At 36.9% G+C, this 23971-nt stretch overlaps 1 protein-coding gene across 1 annotated transcript; it reads right to left on the bottom strand.

Moving 5' to 3' along the window:
- Positions 1-454: 454 nt before the first annotated feature.
- Positions 455-23025, bottom strand: NDE1 (nudE neurodevelopment protein 1). Its single transcript, XM_074280622.1, has 9 exons — positions 22943-23025; positions 11974-12103; positions 10810-10963; positions 5240-5388; positions 4866-5002; positions 3932-4105; positions 3099-3190; positions 1574-1725; positions 455-622 (listed from the first exon to the last, which is right to left on the bottom strand). Exons 2-9 carry the CDS (start codon positions 12057-12059, stop codon positions 529-531), a joined length of 1038 nt encoding a protein of 345 aa, XP_074136723.1. The 5' UTR covers positions 12060-12103; positions 22943-23025; the 3' UTR covers positions 455-528.
- Between the last annotated feature and the right edge of the window lie 946 nt (positions 23026-23971).

Genomic DNA, 23971 nt, shown 5'->3' with positions numbered 1-23971 from the left:
CAAGGGGTAACCTTGTACCACTCCTTTTTAAAAGAAATATTCTACAGAAATACTACCTTGTACTCCTAGAAATAATTTAAACTATCCCTTAAAAAGCATATACAGCACTAGTAATTTCATACTGGACAAAATGGATAACTATCAATAGTATATTTTAAGTGATAAGGGTTCTTTGAAGAATGGAGGCAGGCCAGCAGGATGGGCAGGCACATACATGGGGAATCAATGCCTAGTAAAACATCTCCCAGCTGCAAAGCCAGTTATGACATCTAAGTTGGCCAAGTATCGGTAACAAGTTATAGCCACTTCTACAATAAACAAGTAACAGAAAAGGTTCAGTCTGCCACTGTAGATAATGGCAACTAAACTAAATTTGGTAAGAAAACTGCTGCCTGCAGGCTAGTTCTCCAACTTCACATACTTGTTGGTCCACCACACATGGAGTTGACTACTATACCTGTTAGTTATTTTATTCAAATTAAAAGATGATAACAAAACTAGAATACCAGTCTTCAATGCCCATGATTCTCAAAGTAGCATCTTGACTACACCCTGTGGTGATGGCAGTGATGGTGATGGAATACTTGAAGGAAGTTTTCCAAATTCCAGTCGTTTTCCTAACCTTAAGACAGAATGAAAATTAAGCTATTAATACATTAGGTATTAATTTGCTTACATCAGGATATACAAAATAACAGAATCTGAATGTTACTAGTTGTGCATCAATTTCCTCTTCTATAGATGAGATTATACTTGCCTCTGATTAGTTTTTAGTGGATTAGGATTAATGAGATGTTCAATTTCCAAAAACTGCCTTTTTAAAAAATAGTGATTTCTAACAGTTCAGAAGAAATCCATAATCACTCTCACATCAGTGACATGACCTGAAAAATTCCTGGTTAACTTTTGTCTGACAGAGAGTCACCTAGAAACTTGGCTCTTAGTTTGAAAAGATGATGGGCATACTTCTAAATAAATTCCAGGCATCCGGAAGATGCTTCTGATAACCTTTATTAAAAACAAAACAAAAACAGTACAACACAAACAAACAAAGTAGATTAGGACAACTAATTATTTCCAGGTCCAAGTGACTAACTCTGATAATCTTATCTGACCAGAATTTTAATATCAATGAACTGAAGGTTGTGGAAAAAATAAAACATTCTTCCAAGAAACAGATTACTGAACAAATGACTTAGTTGACATGAGTTTGACTGCAGAATTCTCCTAATGTTGCTACAAACCAAAACTTATGGTATATTAAAATGAAATTAGCATCTCCTTAGCTATTTGCCCAGACCAAACATTCAATAAAATTCTCAAGGGAGTATGCAATACTGCCAGGGTTCTATTAATTTTTAAGAAAGGAGAGAATGGGAAAGGGAGAGAAGGAAAGAGAGGGAGAGGGAGAGGGAGAGAAGAAGAATGTGTATATGTGTGTGTGTGTAAGATTACTAGAAATACAAATGACCACTGTTGGGCATTACCAAGGAAACATCTTTTACTGTGATGGAACCAGTAGTAGTTTTTTCTCCTATCTCTGCAAGAGGGAACCACAGCAATCAATACTAACCCCTTCTCTCCCAAAGGCACACTGGTGCTGCTTGGCCGTTTGTCACTGCCATCTCTGGTCTTGATGCCTCGCCCTGAGGATGCCACACTTGCTCTGTTTGGGGACTGATCATACACAAAGTTTCGACAAGATGCAAGTTTGGACTCCAGTGCCTAAAAAGAAATGTTTGCATCAGAGGCAAGAACTATAATCAGATTAATTCCAGAGAACTGCTTTAAAAAATTAAGTGGTTTCTACAATATGCTTTTGTTCAGTTCTAAGGAAACATGCTGCACAACTAAATTAGTAAAGGAACTTGTGAGGTTCTTGTTTAGGACTTTAAACATGAGCACAAGTGAAAAGACAGACTACATTTCAAACAAACATAGCTTTGCCCCATGAAAACAGATGTTGTGAAAAGCAAAGCAGCATCGAGACAGCTTTAGAACCTGTCATAGGTTCTGGAACTTTAATTAGGTTTTGGAACTTTTATTTTGTTCAATATAATGGAAAACAAGATAACTTTAATGAAATTTGTCTCTTTAAAGAAGAAAACTGAAAGCAACAACAAAAGGAATTAGTTCCAAAATTCTATGAAGTCATATGACTCATATGGAAAATAAGGCGAGCTTTGTTCACATTCTATAGCCAAGTATATATTTTTTTAAATTATGAAAAAATGTTTATGTTAATCTCAAAATAGAAACGCTTCCCTTGCAGTGAATACCAAACCTTTAAGTTTTCTGCCCCAGCCTTTTAATATTTTCTCTTTAAGAAACTAATGCATGAGAAACAAAGAGAAACAAATATGGCCTCAAAATCTTTCTCAATATTCCAGAATTAAGCAAATCTCTAGACATTTTTAAAAATCAAATTGAGAACAACAATTCAGGTACATATCCTTTAGTAAAACATACAGCCACTTTGGGGAAAGGATTGAATGTCTTGGCTTGAAATCAGAGTTCTAAATGAATTCTGTTCTGGAATACACAGATTCATAGACAAGAGCTAGAAAGAATCAAAAACTTAAGAGATTAAAAAAAAAAAAAAAAGAAAGAAAAGTTAGATTAAATGACTTGCCCTAAGGTTGCACAGGTAAGAATGTCAGGCAGGAACAATGTACTCAAGATGAAATTAAACCAGGCTCTGCCTGTTTATTACTCATCTTTCCTTAACACGTTCAGTTATTGAAATTAAATAAAAATATTACTTATTAAGCACTCATTATGTGCCAGATACTGTGCTAAGCATTAGGGATACAAGTAAAAACAAAGATAATCCCTGCCTTCGAGGACCTTATAATGAAATGGGGAAGACAAAACTTTTCAATACTAAATGATTCAAGCTTTCAAAAGAAATCAGATTCAATCAAATGTGGACAATATATCAAAGTTTCACATTATGCTACACAATCAAAGCCAAATATAAAATTCATACAACTTCCCTATCAGTAAACAAACAGATCTCAACTAGAATCTTACCAATCTGTTTGAATTCAACACCTGTAAGAAGCCATATAAAACAACAAGAAGCCAACTCTTCTTACCCCGACTTTCCGAAGCAAGTCTCCCACGATGTTCAGTGCAGATATCCTGGCAGCTGGCGTGAGAGGAGTGCCCCCGTAATTGTCCTCCAAGCCTTAGAATGTGCAGAGGGGGAAGACTCTCAGAATGACTATGCAACTCCAAGATCCCAGACCAGGGAATGGCAGAGAAGCATCCTGCCAGATTCTTATTTGCGTTTTCATTATGAATGGCTTCCAATTCTACAACATACTACAATAATATAACATTTTCTATAATCAGTCACAACTACATCCTACCACTTTAGGGGCTGTTCTATGAATAATTCTTGTAATCCTTAAATAGTATGTACAAATATTTCTATTTTTCCAAGGAATACATATTACCAAATTCTAGAATAATACAATATTTATATTATTAAAAAGTAATTGTTAACATTAAATACTACTATTAAAGTGTTTTATGATAATTTTTGTTAGTTTTCCCAGCAGAATTCTAGGTAACACTATATTTTATTGATATAAAAAATGATCCATGAGTCAAATTAAGTGGCTTAACTGGGGCCATATAACTTATTGATGGAACTAGATCAATGGAGTTAAGATTTCACATAACTAAATGCTCATCCTATATTTAGTCAAGATTAAACAAGCTTCTTGGGTATTGCTTGGAACACTACCACAATTTTTATTCTGTTTCTATTATATAAGGTTAATAACTTAGACACTGGAATGATGCCATATACACATGCATAAATATACACATGCATATATAAAAACAAAGGGATCAATCTTACTCCTCCCACACCCTTTGCTCTCTTCAAAAACGCTGACAATTTATCTCACCATCCCTTTACCTCTCTTGATTGATCCAGGTGTGTTTACACTGGATCCTCGATGTGCTACTGGTGTGGATGGCACAGACATTGTGGCCTGTACAGCAGTGTCAGTCCTCTCTGCTTCCAATGAACTGGGCATAGGAGTCCTGGGTTTCTCTTGCTTCTGCTGCACTGCTAATTCCTGTCGCAAGTCTTACAATAACCAAGAAACAACAAAAAAAAAATTCTTTCAATCTAAATTGCCACCATACATTTAATGTAAACATTGACTATAAAAACAAGCTGATGGGATAAATTCTTAGTAAATACTTGCTGAAAGATTATTGGGACCTTGGATATCCCAGTCCCAACATTTGTAAAATTCAGGGACTGAACTACATGATGCCTTGGTCCTCTGAAATCTAATGATTTTGCCCCCATGCAATGAATTGAAGGTGACAAGATTCTGGAATATTCCAATTCTTACTAGGCCATTTGAGTATAGCTGGCAGTCAGGAGCTCCACAAATAGGACAACTCCGCACCCCCCATTTCCCCCCAATAATTGCTCCTAGTTAATATATACAATCACCTCAGAAGTAAAGGCAACACTAATGAAGCACTCCTCCTGAAACGGATACTAATGTTGGCACTGTGGTCAAGGTGATGGAGACAGAATCTAACATGAGAAAAGAATTTCAGCAAAGAATCCATATGACCATATGGGTCATAATCAGATTCCATGAAAGAATATCTCATTCTCATAACAGACAACAGGGCGGGGTGCCTAACCCAAAACTGTAATATGCAGTCTAATGAGTTAGTCTGCCTCATAAGCATTCATTAACAGACAAAACTTCAACTTCCCAGCAAAAGGGAGTGTCTGGTTAATGCTGTGAAATGGGCCAGGGAAAGAGCTGGGGAATTTGAGGACATCAGGGAAAATGACAAAATTGCATAATTCTCCACCTAACCTCTGGCTTCATCCTTCAATCGTTGAACAGATTCTAGCAGATTCTCTTTCTCATCAAGTTCACTCTCCAAAAAGGCATTTCTTTCAATGGCCTGATTCAACCGCTGCTCAAAATCTTCCAAAGACATGATAGTAGCTCTATGTTGGGGGGGGAAATTACACATAAGCTCACATAATCCATGAGATCAAAAGATATTACCAAGTTGCCTAAAGAAACTGAGCTAATTAATTAATAAGACACTGAGCAAATCTTTCTTTAAAAATAATATTTCCATATCTTAAGTATTCTCATGTTAAAAAGAAATCATTTCACTTTTTATACAAAGAAGAAAAAGATTAAAATGTGAAATCAAACTATCTGTTTATCTATCTTACCGTTTTGCTCTCTCCAAGTCATCATTTGCTTGTTCTAGCTCCCTGATATATTTCTGTAATTGATCTTTAATTGCTTTAGTCTGTGCAAGGTCATCTTCTAATGCAGAGATGTGTACATAGCCTTCAGAAAGTTGCACTTCAAACTTTTCCTGAGAAATGAAAATAAATCCATGTGCATGATTTAACATTTCTGAAAACGTACACTTGTTGTTTCATTAAAAGTAGAAGTCAAACCTGCAACTACTGCTGTTACTTATCCAAGTAAAATTATTTTAACCTCTTTTAGTCTATCCAATAAGATAATCCTGACTTATTTCATTAGCTACTTTAATATGTCTTAGTTTTATATATCATTAACAAAAAACATTCTCAACTTTTTTCTAATTTCATTGTTCTAGCATATTTCCTCTAAAACATTTTCCTCTAAAATTTAAAAACTTTCTTCAAACTCTAAGATACGAAAAATTGGAAGGTCTTTTACTTGTTTGGTATGCTTTGGGGAAAATAAGATCCAGACCTGAGTCCTTTCCTTCAATGGTCTTTTTGTCTCATATGATCTAATGATAAGCTCAATTAAAATCAGAGATCTTTTTTCCCTTTTCAAAAATTCAGAAGACAACTATCCAAACAAAATAAAAAATCTACCTCAATTTTTCTCCTTAAAATAATTTCTATATGATAATGGAAAATAATTTCCAATCATCTTGAAAATGAAAAAGCACCTATTTCTCATGTTCAAGGACAAAAATTCAATTTAATTTTAAAAATCAAACCTTTTTTTTTAAATTCTGCTCTGTAAACAAAGCTGTTTCCAGAAATTAATACAAAATTAATGCTCTAGGAGTGGTTTTTAATGATGTAATAATAGGCCAGAGAGTTGTAGAAAAAGCCATTGTGAAAAAACATCTGAAGAACATGTATCCTGTTCACACTCTTGAGGAGAGGGACTTGACATCTTTAATACTTTTGTTTTCTTTGGTGCTCAGTTTCCTAGCTACCAAGTAAAGACACAGATTAAACAATCTCTTCTTCGGTAAATTACCAAATCAGGAGGCACGGCTAAATATCACTCCCTAATGACAAAGCTACCCACACTGGAATTCCCAAAAAAGATATGATATCTCATTTCATTTTGTCAGAAGATTCTCTGAAGTCTTTATTCATATAATTGGGAAGTAAGGAGTAATGCATAACTATGTATGAAGTTCCAACATAATCCTGGACAGCTAAACTTTTAGAATATGTACTAGAAGAACACAGGTTCTTAAGATGCTTCTCATATACTTACACATTTAAATCCTTTCTTTTTTGAAAGCATGAACAAGAAAGAATGTTGCTCAAAGATTGAGCTTTCATTTTATGCTAATTGTAATAAATTGTCAGCTGATGTAGCTATCAATGGATTCTCTGTTTCTTCCCTTAAAGGGTTTTATATTCAACTTGTGATGAATAAGTCAATTGTCAGGAAGTCAGTATCAGTTGAATGCTTCTATAAGGTGATTTACAAATGAGTATTTGTTAACAATATTTTAAGTAATAGGGTTAAAAGTCTTTTAAAAGTCCCACCTATTTCTACTTCTCCCTCTATTTTCTATTATTCCCACTTTTAATGCTGACATATTTAGAATCAGTCTCAGTAACTGAATCTTTCTTGCTTTAAAGAGTTAATTTTATTCAGTATCAGCAATTTGCCTCACATCTCAATTACTGCAACAACCATCTAGTCCTCCTACTTCCTTCAGATGCTTGTGACTTCCACACATTTACTACACCACAATAAGACTCATCCTCCCAAAATGAAACTTTTAGTCATATTACTACATATTTTAATCATATTACTCCCCTGCTTAACAGCCTACAATAATAGCTCACTGTTGACTGCCTTATCAGGTTCAACCTTCTCTCTGCTCTGATTTCACAATTCCTTATAACCTGACTTGACCAGCTAGGATTAGAGATTTGCAAGGTAGGTAGCTACCTTGAAGGCAGTAAATTCAATCTAATATAACAAGCATTTATTAAAAACACTTTTGGGGCAGTGGATACAGTGGATAGAGCACCATCACCTGCAGTCAGGAAGATCTGAGTTCAAATCTGACCTCAGACAAGTAACAGTTCCTAGCTATGTGACCCTGGGCAAGTCACTTAACCTGATTGCCTCAGCAAAAAAACAAAACAAAACAAAACAAAATTAAAAAACAAAACAAAACACTTTTTAAGTTCAAAGCACTGTGCTGGGTGCTAAGGATTTATATAAAGACAAAGAATCCTACTCCCTACCCCCAAGAACTTCCTTCCTCTTGAAGGAGAAAGCATGTAAACAGATTAGTATGTATGTGAAAGTATGAGGAGAGGGCACAAAAAACAGAGGCATCAAAAAAGGCTTCCCATTGGAGTTGGCACATACATTGAATCTTAAATAAAGCTAAGAATTTTAAGAAATAGAAGTTTGTTCTACAGTGGAAAAAGTTTGCTTAAAACACAAAGTAGACAAAGAGGAATAATGTGAAATAAAGCTGGAACTAAAAGGACAAAAAGCATGAACACCAACTACCATGGAAAAAGCACAGGAAGTCAAGTCAGAGAGGCCTGGGTTCAAGGCCCAGTCCTGTCCCTTATTCCCTGTAGAACCTAGAAGAGTCAGTTACTCCTTTCTCTCTAGTTTTTCTCATTTATAAAACCATAGGGCCTGATCTCTGCTTCATTTGTGTTTAGGAGAACTCCGTAACTTAAGTTACAAAATCTGAGGAGACTACAAGCTAAAGGAGGATGGAGTGTGTCTGAGAGCCTTCCTCTAAGGAAACACAGCCCAAAAAACAGACCACCAGAGACCAAGATATAGAGGAAATACAAGAGGTAAAAAATTTAAAATAAGGGGTTTGAACTACATGACCTAAGGTCCTTTTTAGCTTTAAATCTGTAACCTAGGAGTTTGCATTTTTTTCCCTAGGGGTACAGAAAGACATCAAACTTGCTTGAAAAGTGTGAAATAGTCAGATTTGTGCATTATGAAGATTTTTCAGCAGCTGTGTGGAGGGTGGCTTGGAGCTGAGAACACGAGTAGGAAACACCAATTAGGAAGCATTACAATAGTATAAGTGAAAGATAACGTGAACTGTGTGAGTAGAGAGGAAAGAATGAAAGCAACAGAAGTAATAAACATAAAACTGACAAGATTTGTCACCTAACTGGTATGCAGGGACAAAGGAGAGGGAGACTCAAGGATGATTCCAGGGATACAAACCTGAGTTACTAGAATGACAGTGATCTGCTTAACAAAAATGAGTAAGTCTGGAAGAGAAGTCAATTTAGTATGGTAGACAATGAATTCCCTTGTGGACAATCTCATTTTTGGGTGTCTTCAACTGGAGATGTCCAATAGGCATTTAGAAAGGTAGGGAAGAAGTCACAAGGGACAAATTAGACAGTTGCACAGCTTTGTGAGTATCTCCCCAGAGTTCATTTAGTCCATGGAAACTAATGAGATCATACAAAGGTGTAGAAAAAGAGAACAGACCTAAGGACATGATTAGGAACCAGGACTTGGATAATGACCCCAAGATAGAATGAGAAGCAGCCAGCACGAAGGCAAGAGAAAAAAACAAGCAATCAGGATCCTGAAAGACAGAATATGCAGGAAAAGGAGGAGGTAGTCAACGTGGTCAAATGCTGCAGAGAGGCCAAGAAAGATACAGCTTTTTTAACAGCTAGATACAGCTGTTAAAAGATGTGATGTCTTTGAAGAAAGCAGTTTCAGCCAAATGGCTCAAAGCCAGTCCACAATGGAGTGTGAATTATGTTAAAGGAGAAGTAGAAGTAAACAAGTATAAATGGCTTTTTTTTGACATTTGCTTATAAAAGGGAAGAGAGCTATGTTCAAGGCTTGAGAGGACACCAGGGTCAAATAAAGATTTTTAAAATAACAGCTAACAATAGCTAGCATTTATGTAGCACTTTCAGGTTTGTAAAGAACTTCACATAATTATGTTATTTGATTTTTACAATAATCCTGGGAGATATGTGCTATGATTATCTATATTTTACACCACCTAGCTGAGTCAGGTGTTAAACTTCATGAGCAAGGGAGTTGATCACTAATTGAAACCAGGATCTAGAAAAGGTGATATAGATCCCAGCTATTTGAACTGTGTTTCATGTACTCATGTGGAGTCTTGTAATTGAATGTGAGGGTTGTAAAATTTGGATGTATTATTAGGAAATGTTTGACTTGTACACCTGTTTTATGTATCTGGGGTCACAAAATTTTTTTAGGAATCTCAAAAGAATGGTAGCAGCAGAAAGATGTGAAAGTGGGAGTAGGGAACAAAGGGCATGCCTATTCCTCCTCCTGACCCAGAGAGAAAGATATACTTATGATTGCAGTATCTTTTGGGGGGAGCCAGCGGCTTGCTGAATTAAAGAAGATAGGAATATAAGTGAAAAGGCTCCAACTCAAATACAAGTGTGTTAATAGTAAAATGTAAGTTATGCCATCAGACACAATAGTGTCTAAGGAAAGGTAAATAAATGAGGAGGAAGAAATAAAGAATGAGAAAGAACAAGCAGAATAAAAGTAATTTTGGAAGGCAGTAGAACTCTGAATTACGAGAGAGTTGGTTAGCCATAGCTCAGGAATATTCTAAGAAACACTGATTAATGTTACTTTTTATAAACATACAGCTTTTCAAGCTAAAAATTTTGCTCTCCATAATATGTATTTATTTTGTGAAAAATTAAATTGCATGTGCAGTGACAGTTCAAAATCTCAGATGGAAATAACTGGTAGGGGCAAAATTTTCAGATAGTAAAGGATTTAGCTGCCTAACCTAACCTTATCCCATCATTCATCCTATTTCAGGAAGTTCAGAATCTTTATGTCCACCAAGCTTTTTTCTACTAGTGTGCCTTTGCCCATTTAAAATGCTCCCCTTCCTTCACCACCTGCAAAACATTCTATTCTATTTTTCTTTCTTTTTTTTTTTTTAATATTGCAAATTTATGCTTCTTTTTGTTTGTCATGTCCAACAAGACCTTGCCTTATAACAAAGGAGAGTTAAGAAAAGCAAACCATCAGTAATTGAAAGCAATCCCAATAGACTTTGGACAGAAAATGCCATCTGCATCCAGAAAAAAACTACAGAGACTGAACTGATTAAATAAACACATGCTATGTTCACTTCTTTTGTCTTTTTTTTCCTCTTTCCCATAGTTTTTCCCTTTTGCTATGATTGTTCTCTCCCAACATGATTTATAAAGCAATATGTATTAAAAATAAAAAAGGAGGAAGGAAAAGAGAAAGAGAGGGAGGGAGGGAGGGAAAAAGGGAAGAAGGGAGAAAAGAAGGAGGGAAGGAAGAAGGGAGGAAAAGAGGGAAGAAAGAAGGAAGGAAGGAAAGGAGGAAGAGAAGGAAGGAGGGAGGGAGGGAGGAAAAACAACTCACTGACTATAACTGTCAACTTGGGATTCCAGCCTACTCCCACCTCTGCTTTGGACAGAAAGGACTATTTCCCCAACAGTTCTCTGAAAGCATAATTGGTCCCCAAATGGATCTGTGGCCAGCTCTTTCTTACCTTAATTGTTTCAAGTTCCATGCGGAGGCGATTATTTTCTGACAAAAGATCCCGATTTCTGGTTTCAATTTGTTGCAACTGAGTCTCCAGCTCAGCTTCATATTCTCGGCTTCCCTCTTGGAATTCACGCAGTTCCTCTTGTGTATTTTCTGCCCTAAAAAAGAATACCCAATTACCAACTTATCTGTGGAGGTCCAGAACTTTATGGCATAATCTAGAACCATTCATCTTTTAATCTTCCTTTTCTTTAACCTCTTATACCCAGTACTTGAAGGCTGAGGTATGACAAAATCCCAAATCTAAAACTCCTTCAAGCGAATAGAAGTAATAATCCATGGAATAAAATTTCTCTTAGGAGGTTTCTAGGATTATAATCACATCGGAGGTGAAATCAGAACCAAGTCACCTCCTGTGACTTGAGAACCAGTATCTTTCTGGACATCAGGCTACTTTGGATTTATATGAGATAATGAGAAACCATTAAAAAACAACAACAACCAAAAAGCAAAGGTGAGGACTACCACAGAAAGTGCAAAGTCCTAAATATCCCTTTTTCAAAAAGATTTTATTTTCAGAAGACATAAGAGCTGACATTGGTATGCAGCTTTTTGTGATTTACAAAACCCTTTGCTATTAGTTGATCATTAAAATAGTCATGTACAGATATTATTCTTATTTTCTTGATCAGGAAACTGAGGCACAGAGACCCTAAGCAACTTGGTGTTATAGCAAGGTTACTGAACTGCTCAATGACACAGCCTGTATATGAATGTAAGTCTTCTGACTCCAAATTGAGGGCTTTTCCCCCCCATACTTATGTACACTTAAAACATGATATTGAGGAAAGATAATTTTCTCTATTTTCAGAACTAATGGGATGTTGAATATAGTAAATAGTCCAAGAATCATAGAATGACAGATATAGAGCTAGAAGAAACCTCAGAGAATCAAGTTCAATCTCATTCATTTTACAAATGAGGACACTGAGGACCTGATAAAAATCAGATGATTTGCCCAGGGTCAGAGACCTAATACTTCTTTGAGATAGGATTTCAATACAAGTCTTCCTGACTTCTAGTCCAGTACTCTAACTACCATTCCAGTGTCTATGAGAAATTAGGATAGTGAATACGATAGGATTAATGGGGAAGTTTAATAACTTACCGCTGCTTATATTGTATAGCTAAGTCTTTCCAGTAGCTAATTTCTTCCTTCTCAGAGCTGAAAGTCTTCCTACCCAAGTCCTCCATGGTAAGAATATGAAGAAAAATCTATTACTTTCGAGGCATACTATCTATAAAAAAAAGATTTGAACAACATTACACACACTTAACACAATTTGAAGTCCAAAAATCCTACAAAATACTGCCAGGGAAATAATGATCAAAGTAAAACAACCATCAAGATATTCAGGGCACACAAAATATTAACATATTCAATGTAGGGGCTAATGTCATTTACTTCTACTATTGATCAGCAAATTAGATTTTGTTAAGGTAATACTTTCTGTAAGCATTTCTCTACTCAATGCAGTCATTTCTTTCTTATCTTCATCTTAGACTTTATCTACTCACATGTAACCCTATCTGGTGAAAGGTTAAAAAAAATGTTTTTAAAGATATTAATAGTGGTTTTAAACCACTAAACTGGAAGGGGTGGGGCTGCTGGCTGGGCAGGACAAGACGGATTATATTCTTCTGTGTTAGCTTTTACTAATCCCAGTTGACACTAAGCGTGGCAAAAGTAAGCAATTAATCAATGAATCAATAGACAAATTTATTCTAAGTTCCTATTTTGTAACAATCTCTTACTCTCCAAGAGTAAGATATGTATGAGAGATATGTATGTATATAAATATATATGGCATAAAAAGTAAATCATTACAAATATATACAAAGGAGTTAAATACAAGATATTTTGGGAAGATCCTAGCAGTTGGAATTAGAAGAAGTTTTATGCAAAAGATGGTGTTGAGCAGCTTTGTAAAGGAAGACAGGATATCTCCAAAGTAGAAGTGCTACCTTTCAGGCATGTGGGGTGGTTGTAGCAAGGAGATAGAGGGTTGTATGTGAGGAATAAAGAGAAGGATATTTTGGCTAAATTGAAGAATTTAGGCGGGGGAATGAGGTTGAAGCCAGGATATTTTATCCTAGACTGTGAACTTGTTTTTTAAATATTCTGAGAACTGCATTTCAATATAATTGGTTTCTTTGTAATCATCTGCGGTTTTTTTTTTTCCTTTTCTTTTTTTAATGCATTTAAAAACATCCTTCTGACTAGAAATGCACAAACTGACAAAGGGGTCTATGATACAAGAAAGAATTGAGAGGAGAGACAGTCAGATTTTTGCTTATGGAAAATTATTTCATCAGCAGAGTATCAAATCACCCAAAGTGGTGAGAGATAAAGTACAAAAACCAATTCATAGGCTGTTAGAATAACCTAGGTAAAAAAGGGCCTCAATGAAAGTGGCCCTGTATAATGTAAAGAAGTATAATGGAGAGAAGAAGTGTAAACAGCAAGATTTGTTCCTGGATATTTGGAGTAAGGGACAGTGAGAGCTCCAAGCTAATACTAAGATTAGATATGTGAGACAATGGAAGGATGGGGGTACCTTCACTAGAAATTGGAGATTGAAAGAAAGGAAGGATTGAAAAGGAAAGATAGCGAGTTCAATTCTGAACACATGGAGTTTAGAATATCTCCTGGTTGGGGGGGGGAGGGGAGGAGAGAGGAAAAGGCAGCTAGATGGAGCAGTGGATAGAGCACCAGTCCTGAAGTCAGGAGGACCTGAGTTCAGATCTGACCTCAGACACTTAACACTTCCCAGCTGTGTGACTCCGGGCAAATCACTTAAACCCAATTGCCTCAGCAAAAAATAAAAAAATAAAAAAATCTCCTGGGCATTAAATTTGATCTGCTGAATAATCAAATAGGGATGATAGGGCTGAAGCTCAAGAGAAAGACTGGGACTGGATCAATAGGGCTATGATTTATTCTCTTAGATATACTCTCCAAGAAGGCCCACATAGCCAGAGTTATGGGGCATAATACAGACAAATGAGCCAGCAAAAGAGACTAAGGAGTGTTCATACAAGTTGAAGAAGAAGCAGGAGAGAAAAGTATCATGGAGTCAAAGAAAGTTCAGTATTCAGGAAGAGATCATGGTCACCAATGTCAAGGATGAGGAAAAAAACAAAAAAGCAAAGGCTTGCTGTCCTGGGAGGGGTAAAAAAGAGGGAGAAAAATTTTGAACTGAAAACTTAGAAAAATGAATGCTGAAAACTATTTTTATATGTAATTGGAAAAAAACATTAAAAGTGGGGGGAAAAATAAACGAATTAGACTAAAAAAAAACAAACCTGACTATTTAGAAACCATTGGTAATTCTAAAGAGAAAAAAATAATCTTTTTGTTCATTAAAATATTCTCAATGCTTAAAAAAAAACTATTTTTTTTAATTGGAGGGGCAGAGAGTTATTATTGGAATAAATCCTCAAATATGTTTATCAGGGTTATCTCCTCTTCCCTTTTTACACCATCAGTTCTATTCTTGGGCCATCAGTTACACTGGATCTAGTTAATCAGATCTATAGGGGACCAGATCACTATCTATTAGGCACCAAACAAACCTTATGGTGCCCAAAACAGAGCTCAATAATTTCATTATGTAACACTCCAGGTAACACTGTAAATGGTATGATATCATTTCTACAACTTAGTGTAAGAAAATTATCTGAAAACCTACCCATATTGCTAATTTAAAATATTACATAATCTAAAATACTGATAGAAACGAAGGCAGCACTGAACAACTGGGGAATGTTCTGTGTCAGGAATTAGAAGGGACTCCAGAGGCTGAATTGCACAATCCATATATAGCCAAGAAAAAAAAAACCCACAAATATAACTAAAAAACAAAAAATCCCCCCCACAGAGTACCTGAAAAGGTGGTACTTAAAGATCTTTGATGAGGGGGCATCTACTACATCCTCAAGCAAAAGAATATAATTCTTTTGTCAAGCTAAATCTGCCATTGTTGCTTCTACTCATTGCACTTACTTTTGTTTTCTAACGTCAAGCAGAAGTTTAATCCCTCTTCCTGTGTTAGGCTGCTAAATATTTGAAGACAATTATCATATCTTAACTTCTCCAGGCTGACAATCCCAGATTGCTTCAATGGAGCTAACACATGGCATGAACTTGAGGCCTTTCCCGATCCTCATTACCCTCTTCCAGAAGCTTGAAAGCTTACCAATGGTTTCCGTAAAATGTAGCCAAAACTAAGACATTATAGAAGGGAAGTGTCATTTTTCTGATCCTGAACACTAGATTTTTTGATTGATCATACTGACTCATATTAAGCTTCAGTCTACTAGAATTTCCAGATCTAATTTTTGGATACCTGCTAAATTTTAACTTAATAGGTCAGGCCCAATATTCTAGCCTGTTCAAGATCCTTTTTGGATTGTGATTGTCATTTATCAAGTTAGTCTGCCCTCCAAGCTCTGTGGCACTTGCATATTTGATAAACATGACTTTTATACCTTTTATTCAAGTCACCAATAAATATGTTACACAGGATCCTGAAGCATTCTACTAAAAATCTCCTTCCAAGTTCATATGGAGTCCTAAGAATGTAGAGCAGGAAGAGCCTTGAACTATCATTAACCTTCTCCCTAAGATCCAGAGCAGTTAAAGTGACTGGCCCCAGGTGGAATAGCACAGTTGAGATTCAAGCACAGGTCCTCAGATTCCAAAACCACCGCTTTAAAACTGAACCATTAATCAATGCATTTTGGGCTCAGTCCCTGAAACTATTCCAAATCCATCTAGACTGTCCTTTCATCTAGTCCACACCTCTTTCTTTCCCCAAGAGATACTTTATCAAAAACAGGCAAATAAATTTCTACATCATTTAACTGATCTACTCACCTAATAACCCTGCAAAAAAGGAAATGAAGCTCATCTGATATGACCTGTTCTTGATGAAGCTATGCAATCTCTCTGTGATCACAGCTTCTTCTTTTGCATGTTCTGTCACCATTCTCTAAATACATTGTAGAATTTTGTCAGGAATCAAAGACAAGCTCATTGGTCTAGAGCTTGAAGACATGTTACTTTCTTTAAAAAAAAAAAAAAAGAGGGGGTATTTTCTTTCCCATTCTCCATGTTTTGAAGATCAGTACTGATGGCTTAATAATCATGGCAGTTAGTACGCTAGAATGTACTTCTTCTGGACCTAGTCTAACTGGGGATAGCTATCTTCCTACTTATCTTTAGTTTAACATCCTTTTATATTTGTTCTATCCTTTCCAATCCAAAGATTAATTTTTCATATCAAAGAAAAGATGGCAAGCTTTAAAGCATATAAAACAATAATTATCAATATTAACTAGTAACAGAAAAAAAAGTATAATCAGAAAACAGATTTCCGTGTTTGAGAAGATACTAAACATTGACAAAGGTGAGAAAACTGGATACAAATATGGTGAAATAAAAAAACTCAGATTCTTAGATACTATGCCTCACAGCAATGTTATCAAAACAATGAGTTAAATATACATTAGATTAACCACAAAAATTTGTCTTGATTGTAGAAGAGGGATAATTTATTTCTTGATCAAATGAAATAAATTAGTAGAGACAAGGTAGATTTATTTGATTAATTAAGAAATTTAATTAAGTATGATGAAAACTATAGGCAAGTTAAGTAATTTAATACATTAATTTTCCCCAATTTTTGCAGTAAATATATCAGATAAAATTCTGGCAAACAATCTGTAATATATTTACATAGATTTATATTTATAATAAACTGATATAACACCTATCGCATGGTCAAAGCTTATGAATAGACAATAAAAAGAGAAACACAATTCATAAAGAATCACCAGATACAAGGGAACTAATGAAAAAAAAGTCAAGAGGAAGGTGGTCTAAGTGTACCTGATCTAAAGCTATATTATATAGCAGCAGTCACCAAAACCATTTGGTACTGGCTAAGAAATAGAACGGTAGATCAGTGGAACAGATTAGATACAAAGGACAAAAAAGGGTACATCTATAGCAATCTAATCTTTGACAAACCCAAAGATACCAACATTAGAGACAAAAATTCATTATTCGGAAGAAACTGTTGGGAAAACTGGAAATTAGTATGGCAGAAATTAGATATGGACCCACACTTAACACCATATACCAAGATAAGATCAAAATGGGTCCATGATTTAGGCATAAAGAATGAGATCATAAATAGATTAGAGGAACAGGGAATAGTCTACCTCTCAGACCTGTGGAGGAGGAAGGAATTTATGACCAGAGGAGAATTAGAGATCATTATTGATCACAAAATAGAAGATTTTGATTACATCAAACTAAAAAGTTTCTGTACAAACAATGCTAATGCAAATTAGATTAGAAGGGAAGTAACAAATTGGGAAAATATTTTTAAAAGGAAAGGTTCTGACAAAGGTCTCATTTCCAAAATATATAGAGAACTGACCCTGATTTATAGGAAACCAAACCATTCTCCAATTGATAAATGGTCAAGGGATATGAACAGACATTTCTCAGATGATGAAATTGAAACTATTTCCACTCATATAAAAGAGTGTTCCAAATCACTACTGATCAGAGAAATGCAAATTAAGACAACTCTGAGATACCACTACACACCTGTCAGATTGGCTAAGATGACAGGAACAAATAATGGTAAATGTTGGAGGGGATGTGGGAAAACTGGGACACTGATACATTGTTGGTGGAGTTGTGAAAGAATCCAGCCATTCTGGAGAGCAATTTGGAACTATGCCCAAAAAGTTGTCAAACTGTGCATACCCTTTGACCCAGCATTGCTGTTTTTGGGATTATATCCCAAAGAAATACTAAAGAGTGGAAAGGGACCTGTATGTGCCAAAATGTTTGTGGCAGCTCTTTTTGTTGTGGCTAGAAACTGGAAGTTGAATGGATGTCCATCAGTTGGAGAATGGTTGGGTAAATTGTGGTATATGAAGGTTATGGAATACTGTTGCTCTGTAAGAAATGGCCAGCAGGAGGAATACAGAGAGGCTTGGAGAGACTTAAATCAACTGTTGCTGAGTGAAATGAGCAGAACCAGAAGATCACTATACACTTCAACAACAATACTGTATGAGGATGTATTCTGATGGAAGTGGAAATCTTCAACATAAAGAAGATCCAACTCACTTCCAGTTGATCAATAACGGACAGAAATAACTACACCCAGAGAAGGAACACTGGGAGGTGAATGTAAATTGTTAGCACTACTGTCTATCTACCCAGGTTACTTATACCTTCGGAAGCTAATAATTAATGTGCAACAAGAAAATGGTATTTACACACATATATTGTATCTAGGTTATATTGTAACACATGTAAAATGTATGGGATTACCTGCCATCGGGGGGGAGGGAGTGGAGGGAGGGAGGGGATAATTTGGAAAAATGAATAAAAAAATAAAATAAAAAATAATAAAAATTAAAAAAAAAAGAATCACCAGAAAAACGTTTAAACTCAGTAATAATCAATAATAATTTTCAAAAATAATTTTTAAAATGCAAAGTAGATCAACTTTAGGCTTATTAATATTCTACATTAATCAAAATGTCACAGAAAAAAAAAAGAGAAAACATGCTTAGAGGTTATGAGTAAATAAGTAACCTTGAGTGGTATGAAAAACGAATGCAATCTTTTTAAAGAGCAACCAAGCATATAACAAAAATTACAAACTTCTGACCACATACTCCTGTTACTAGGGATACATTCCAAGGATTTCATTATTAAAAACAGAAAGAGCTATCTGGGAAAAGGTTATTTGTAAGCTGACTAAAATAAGCTTAGATAAACCTGAATGGAATGAACTACTACTCTACACTGCCATTAAAAATTACAATTATAAAGAATACAAAGAAATACATCAAAGATATTAGCCACAATACAAATCAAAGAAAAAACTAGAAACACATGCACTAACTTGCATATGCATATATGTGTCTGAATAATCAAAAATAATTAAAAGCTATAGAGTTACCTGAAAAGTGGTTTGTGGGTAAAGTATTATTCTCATGAGTCATTTGAATAGGTTAAGAATAAAAAAAATTAACAGTAAAATGAATATGTGAGAAAGAACTAAACAGAATAAAATAAATGGAAAAAGTCCCTATTTTGGGCCTAATTCATGCCTGCAAATAAACATGAACTTTAATAGAGAGATAAGAAAAGGCTAGGAGATAAAGGCCATGAGGCACATAAAAGTATACCATTATGATAAAATGAGTTTTAGAAAAGGGTTTCCTTTTCAGAGGATGTCACCTGTCTCAACAAGTGAAAACACAAGAGTACATCTTAATCTTAAAATAAAACTCTTCTCTCTAGTGTATCATAACTTTATAGATTAGAGAAAGGATGAAATCAAGGACATTTCTAAGACAAAAATCCTATTATGGGATAAAGTCCTTATTACAGCCATATGTACATAAAACAGACTTGGTAAGCAGAATTATGGGCCTTCATAACAAAACACAGTACCTTGCATATGGCATACTTAAATATTTTAGTTTAATTACTATCAATCAATAGAACTATTCAAACATGATATTTAAAAATGAATATAGTTAAGAGTAAAACACGAATTAAGTATTTTATCTTAAAAACGAACCTTTGGAAAAACCTTATAGTGCTTTCTGAGAAAAACAAGAGCAATTCAACTCTCTTAATAATTATCTCAATAACTTAAGATTTCATATGGAAACAGCATAGAATATTGTGGCATCTACATTTTTCTGTTCCCTAAAGCAAACAAGTTCAAAAAAGTTCAAAGACTTGTTCCTCTGGCATGTATTATTTATCCCTTATACAGGATTATCTAGATGACAAAGCAAAAAAAAAATTTTTTCTCACATTCACACAATTAAAAGTGAGACTATTATTAAGAGAGTTCTTTTCCACAAATAAAAATATAGCAATGCCTCAGATTCCAAGGGGGCTCCAACTCAACTACCTTTAGTATCTCTAAGTACTTCCAGTACTGGAATGGTTGAAAACATCTCCTCTGTTTCAAGCAACCAGAATTTTATTTATTTTGAGTCATTTTCTTTGGATCATAGGATTCAGAAACTTAGATCTGAAAGGGACTTGCCTGCAACCCTACATTTAAAGCTAGAAGGGACCTAGAAGACATGTGAATTGAACTCACTCTGTAGCTGGGGCCCAGAATAGTGAAGTGTTTTGCTTGAGGTTACAATCTTCAGACTTCTTTCCAGCTAAATGATGCTATTAATTATGTCATTTCTCAAAACACGTCTGAACAGTTCTAGGTAGTTACAGAGAGAAAAAGTACCCACATACAAAACTCATTACATATTTGCCACAACACACAAGGAGCAATAAAACTGGGACTAATTCCACCAAAGAATTTAATGTCAAAATAAGCAGTCATGTATTCTTCATACAAAAATCTGTTTTTCTATACAAAAAGATTTTTGCTTATTATGTACAGGTAGACCTCTCAAAAAATTTCACTTAAAAACAAATTCTGGGTGCATCTTTGATTTCAAAATAACATTAGAAACAACAAGTTTTAAACAAACTTTCAAGTATCCTGTAAGCACAGAAAGTCAGCACAGCTGTTCTCCAATAGTATAAAACTTTGTAAGCTACAGAAATTGATGTCATCCTTTCTTCCATATTCTCTCTCCCTGAGCCAAAACTCACAGCTTCTGATTAAAACAAATGAAGAGGGAGCAGAGAAGAATAAATGGTAAAGAAGTTATAAAGTGTCACATTCCCATACTTTAAAAATGTATGATGTTAAGTTCCATGATTTACACACATAAAATCACTAGGTCAGAGCAACCCGCCTTCACTTCAATTTTGATTTCATGTCTATGTACACAAGATCGATCATATGCAGACAGACCCACCCAGAAGAATGTACTTGGGTTAAAGGAATTTATTTCTACCTAAAGTTAAAATGCAAGAGGAAAACCCTGAAGAGGAAAACAAGTAGCAATGGACGTAAAGACTAACTTTCAAATAAGAGTCTTTCCATTAGAGGCAGCTAGGTGGAGCAGTGGAAACAGCACTGGCTTTGAGACCGGAAGACCTGTTGATCAAACATGATCATAGAAACTTAAAAGCTGGGTGACCCTGGGCAAATCACTTAACCTCTTTGTCTCAGTTTTCTCAACAGTAAAATGGGTATCATAATAGCACCCACCCCCCAGGATTAGTGTGCAAATCAAATGAGAAGATTTTTAGAAGGAGCTAAGAACAAGAGAAAGCTCAACGGACTTTGACAGAGTAGTTAGCCAGGTAGACACGTTCAAATACTGACCTAGCTGCCTCTAATGGAAAGACTCTTATTTGAAAGTTAATCTTTAAGTAGTAATTTGTTGGTGATTTGGTGCTTTAAGACTCAGAATTATCAGAGAAAATCCATATTAAAGGAATGGTCATCTGTTAGAGTGCAGTTTTCAATTGTCCACCTACAGTCTAATGTTCAAAATATGCATGTATGTTTGTCTGAGACAGGGAGAACATTAACTTTCAACAAGGTTACCGACCCAGCAGCATATCACTGTCTACCAATCATAGATAAGTGTCATACACTTTGTTTTATCAATGCAGATGAATGTGTAGATATGAAATTTGTAACAACTTATAATATTCTGAGGCTAAATGCAATTAATGAACTCAAGAACAAGACTTATGGTAGGCCTAAGTAGCTATGATGACATTCTCTCAAGAAGGGGAAATAGTTATGACTAGAGAAGAAGATGGGCTCATAGTATATTAAGAATGAGAAACTTGAACAGCTTGAGTGCTAGAATGGCAACGCTGGATAGTAAAAGAATCTGAGGGAGATATCTAGCACATTCATTTATGAAAAGCCATGGGCAAGAAAATGAAAACAAAGAGAATTTTGATGGGAGACAGGACCCACACCATGGAAATCTCATTCATCAAGGAACCAAAAAATAACAAGGAGTCATATTGAAACACAGGAATTCTTGAAAGCATCTTTCCCACACGTTAAAATTCACTAAATCACCTACAAGTGCAATGACATAAACTCCAATCCAGCAACAAATCATAAACAAATCACTTTTTTAAAGAAGCTAAAAGGAATAAGAGGCTAAAGATAGACAACCCCAACTTTGTGTAAAACATGACAAAAGAACCAAGAAAGCTCAAAATCTTCAGGTGGCATCTATTCCTTAATCTCATTCAGATCTCGGAAGATGGGAGGGGGGTCGAGAATCCAGCATCTTTATTTCATTAAAAGTGTTTTCCTTTATCGTTACATTTTATTTTGCATTTTAAAACATTCGGAAAAAGCTAACAATCCCACGAGAATACCAAAGGGGCCCAAGGCAAACACAAAAAAAGGGTAAGTGGTCTGGTTGCTCCCCAAACCAACAATCAGTCTCCCAAACAGGAGGATATGAAACTGACTCCCACGACTCCCACAAAAGTCACTGAAACTCAAGCCGTGGATGAGAATTTTTTTTTCCCATGTATCCAGCAGCACCCAAAACTGCTGTCTGGGGAAATCTGAAACTGCCTGCAGCAGAAACCGGAGGAAGGGAAGGGAATAGGGGGTGCGGGGCTGGAGGGGGGAAGAGGGATGGAGCTAGAAGGGAAGGTGATAGGAGGGGCTGACCCGTGCTCCCCATAAGATAAGGAGTTCCAAAAGGGGTAAAGGGAGAACTGGGGATCCTTCTCCCAAAGAACCCAGGAGGGAAGATTTGATGAAGAGTTGGAACGGGCTGGGAGGAAGGGAAACGGAGGAAGGGGGTGAACAAGGAGTTTGGAAAGAGAGGCGGAAGTAAGTGCTCAGTCCGAAGAACAGAACCAAGTCTGGGAGAAGCGGCTGGGGCTTAAGAGGGGAGGAAGGGGAAGTGGCACTAACTTCGGTCGGCGGGCAGCGGGAAGACGACCCGACAGAGGCCGAGGGCGGGGGCCGGAGGTCCACGGCAGTTCCCGGGGCCGCTCGGCCGACTCTCTCGAGTCCTTCCTTAGCCCCGCCCGACCCGCTACACACATACACTCCCGCCCCGGAGTCGGAGCGAGGACCCTTCCCACGCCCGCCACCAACCGCTGTACTTACCCGGGCTCGGAGCGGCCGAGGACTCTGCAGGAGGGGCGGGAGCGGCGTGGCTCGGCCCGGCCGGGCCCCCGCCTCTCGGCCCCCGGGACGGTACCTCCTATTGGCGGTCTCGCCACGGAATCGCGACTTCCTCCGCCAATCAGCGCAGCTCAGCGCCATTTGGAAACTTTTTATCTCCCTTCTTCCTCCTCCCTTTCCCGCCCCTCCCTTCCCTTGCGGTCCCGGGAACTCGAGGCCGCGCGCAGAGTGCCTGGGGAGTGGGAGTGGGAGTGGGAGTGGGGGGCGCCGCGTCAGAGGCATGGAATGTGGTTAGCTCGTCCTGGTCTCGACGGGCTTGCTCTGCCTGCGGTTGGAGTTCGACTATGCGCCCTGTTGCCCCTGGACGGGGCTGGACAGGGACTCGTGTCCAGGATGCACAAGGTCCAGGGCATGGACCTGTCCCATGCGCTGTCCTTCTCTCTCCTGCAACTCCTATGAACTTCGGACGCTCACCTTGTGCGGCCTCGGCTTTATGCACCAACCTCCAGCCCCGAATCAGGGCCAAGGTCCCCAACAGGTGACATTAGCTCGGGCTTTATTCGTTAGTGGCTCAGTAGAGAGACTGCCAGGCCCGGAGTCTGGAATACTGTAACAGTTCAGATCCTACCTCCGCATTACTGTTACAGGGTCACTGGGCAAGTTGCTTAATCCTGTTTGCCTCAGTTTCCTTATCTGTAAAATGAGGTGTGGAAGGGAGTTGCAAACCACTCCAGAATCTCTGTCAAGAAAAAACCCTTGCACGGGGTACAAAAATGGGACAGACGGAAAGGGTACCACAACCATTATTCTCTCTGCCCTCGATTTTGCACTGAAGGCAAACAGATCTGCTTCCTCACCTCCATCCACTCCTCCCCTTTGGGCGAATCATCAACATCCCTTCTTTGCCCACCAGGCCGGTTGCTTTTCTCTTACTGTACTTGTCCCTCGAAATTGCAACATAGCGAAAGTACTACTTAGGACTGGGAAACAAGAGATCTGGTCTTCTAAATC

The sequence above is a fragment of the Sminthopsis crassicaudata genome, chromosome 1 (genome assembly GCF_048593235.1).
Source record: "Sminthopsis crassicaudata isolate SCR6 chromosome 1, ASM4859323v1, whole genome shotgun sequence".
Taxonomy (NCBI): domain Eukaryota; kingdom Metazoa; phylum Chordata; class Mammalia; order Dasyuromorphia; family Dasyuridae; genus Sminthopsis; species Sminthopsis crassicaudata.
The sequence above is the reverse complement of the archived record's forward strand: the minus strand, read 5'-3'. Positions and strand labels throughout refer to the sequence as shown.

Coding starts and splice junctions, on each gene's coding strand:
- NDE1 (XM_074280622.1), bottom strand. CDS start 12,059: ATGGAGGACTTGGGTAGGAAGACTTTCAGCTCTGAGAAGGAAGAAATT. Junction 5,389..10,809: donor TGGAACTTGAAACAATTAAG/GTAAGAAAGAGC, acceptor TTCATTTCTCAG/GAAAAGTTTGAAGTGCAACT. Junction 4,106..4,865: donor ATTGAAGGATGAAGCCAGAG/GTTAGGTGGAGA, acceptor GGTTATTGTAAG/ACTTGCGACAGGAATTAGCA.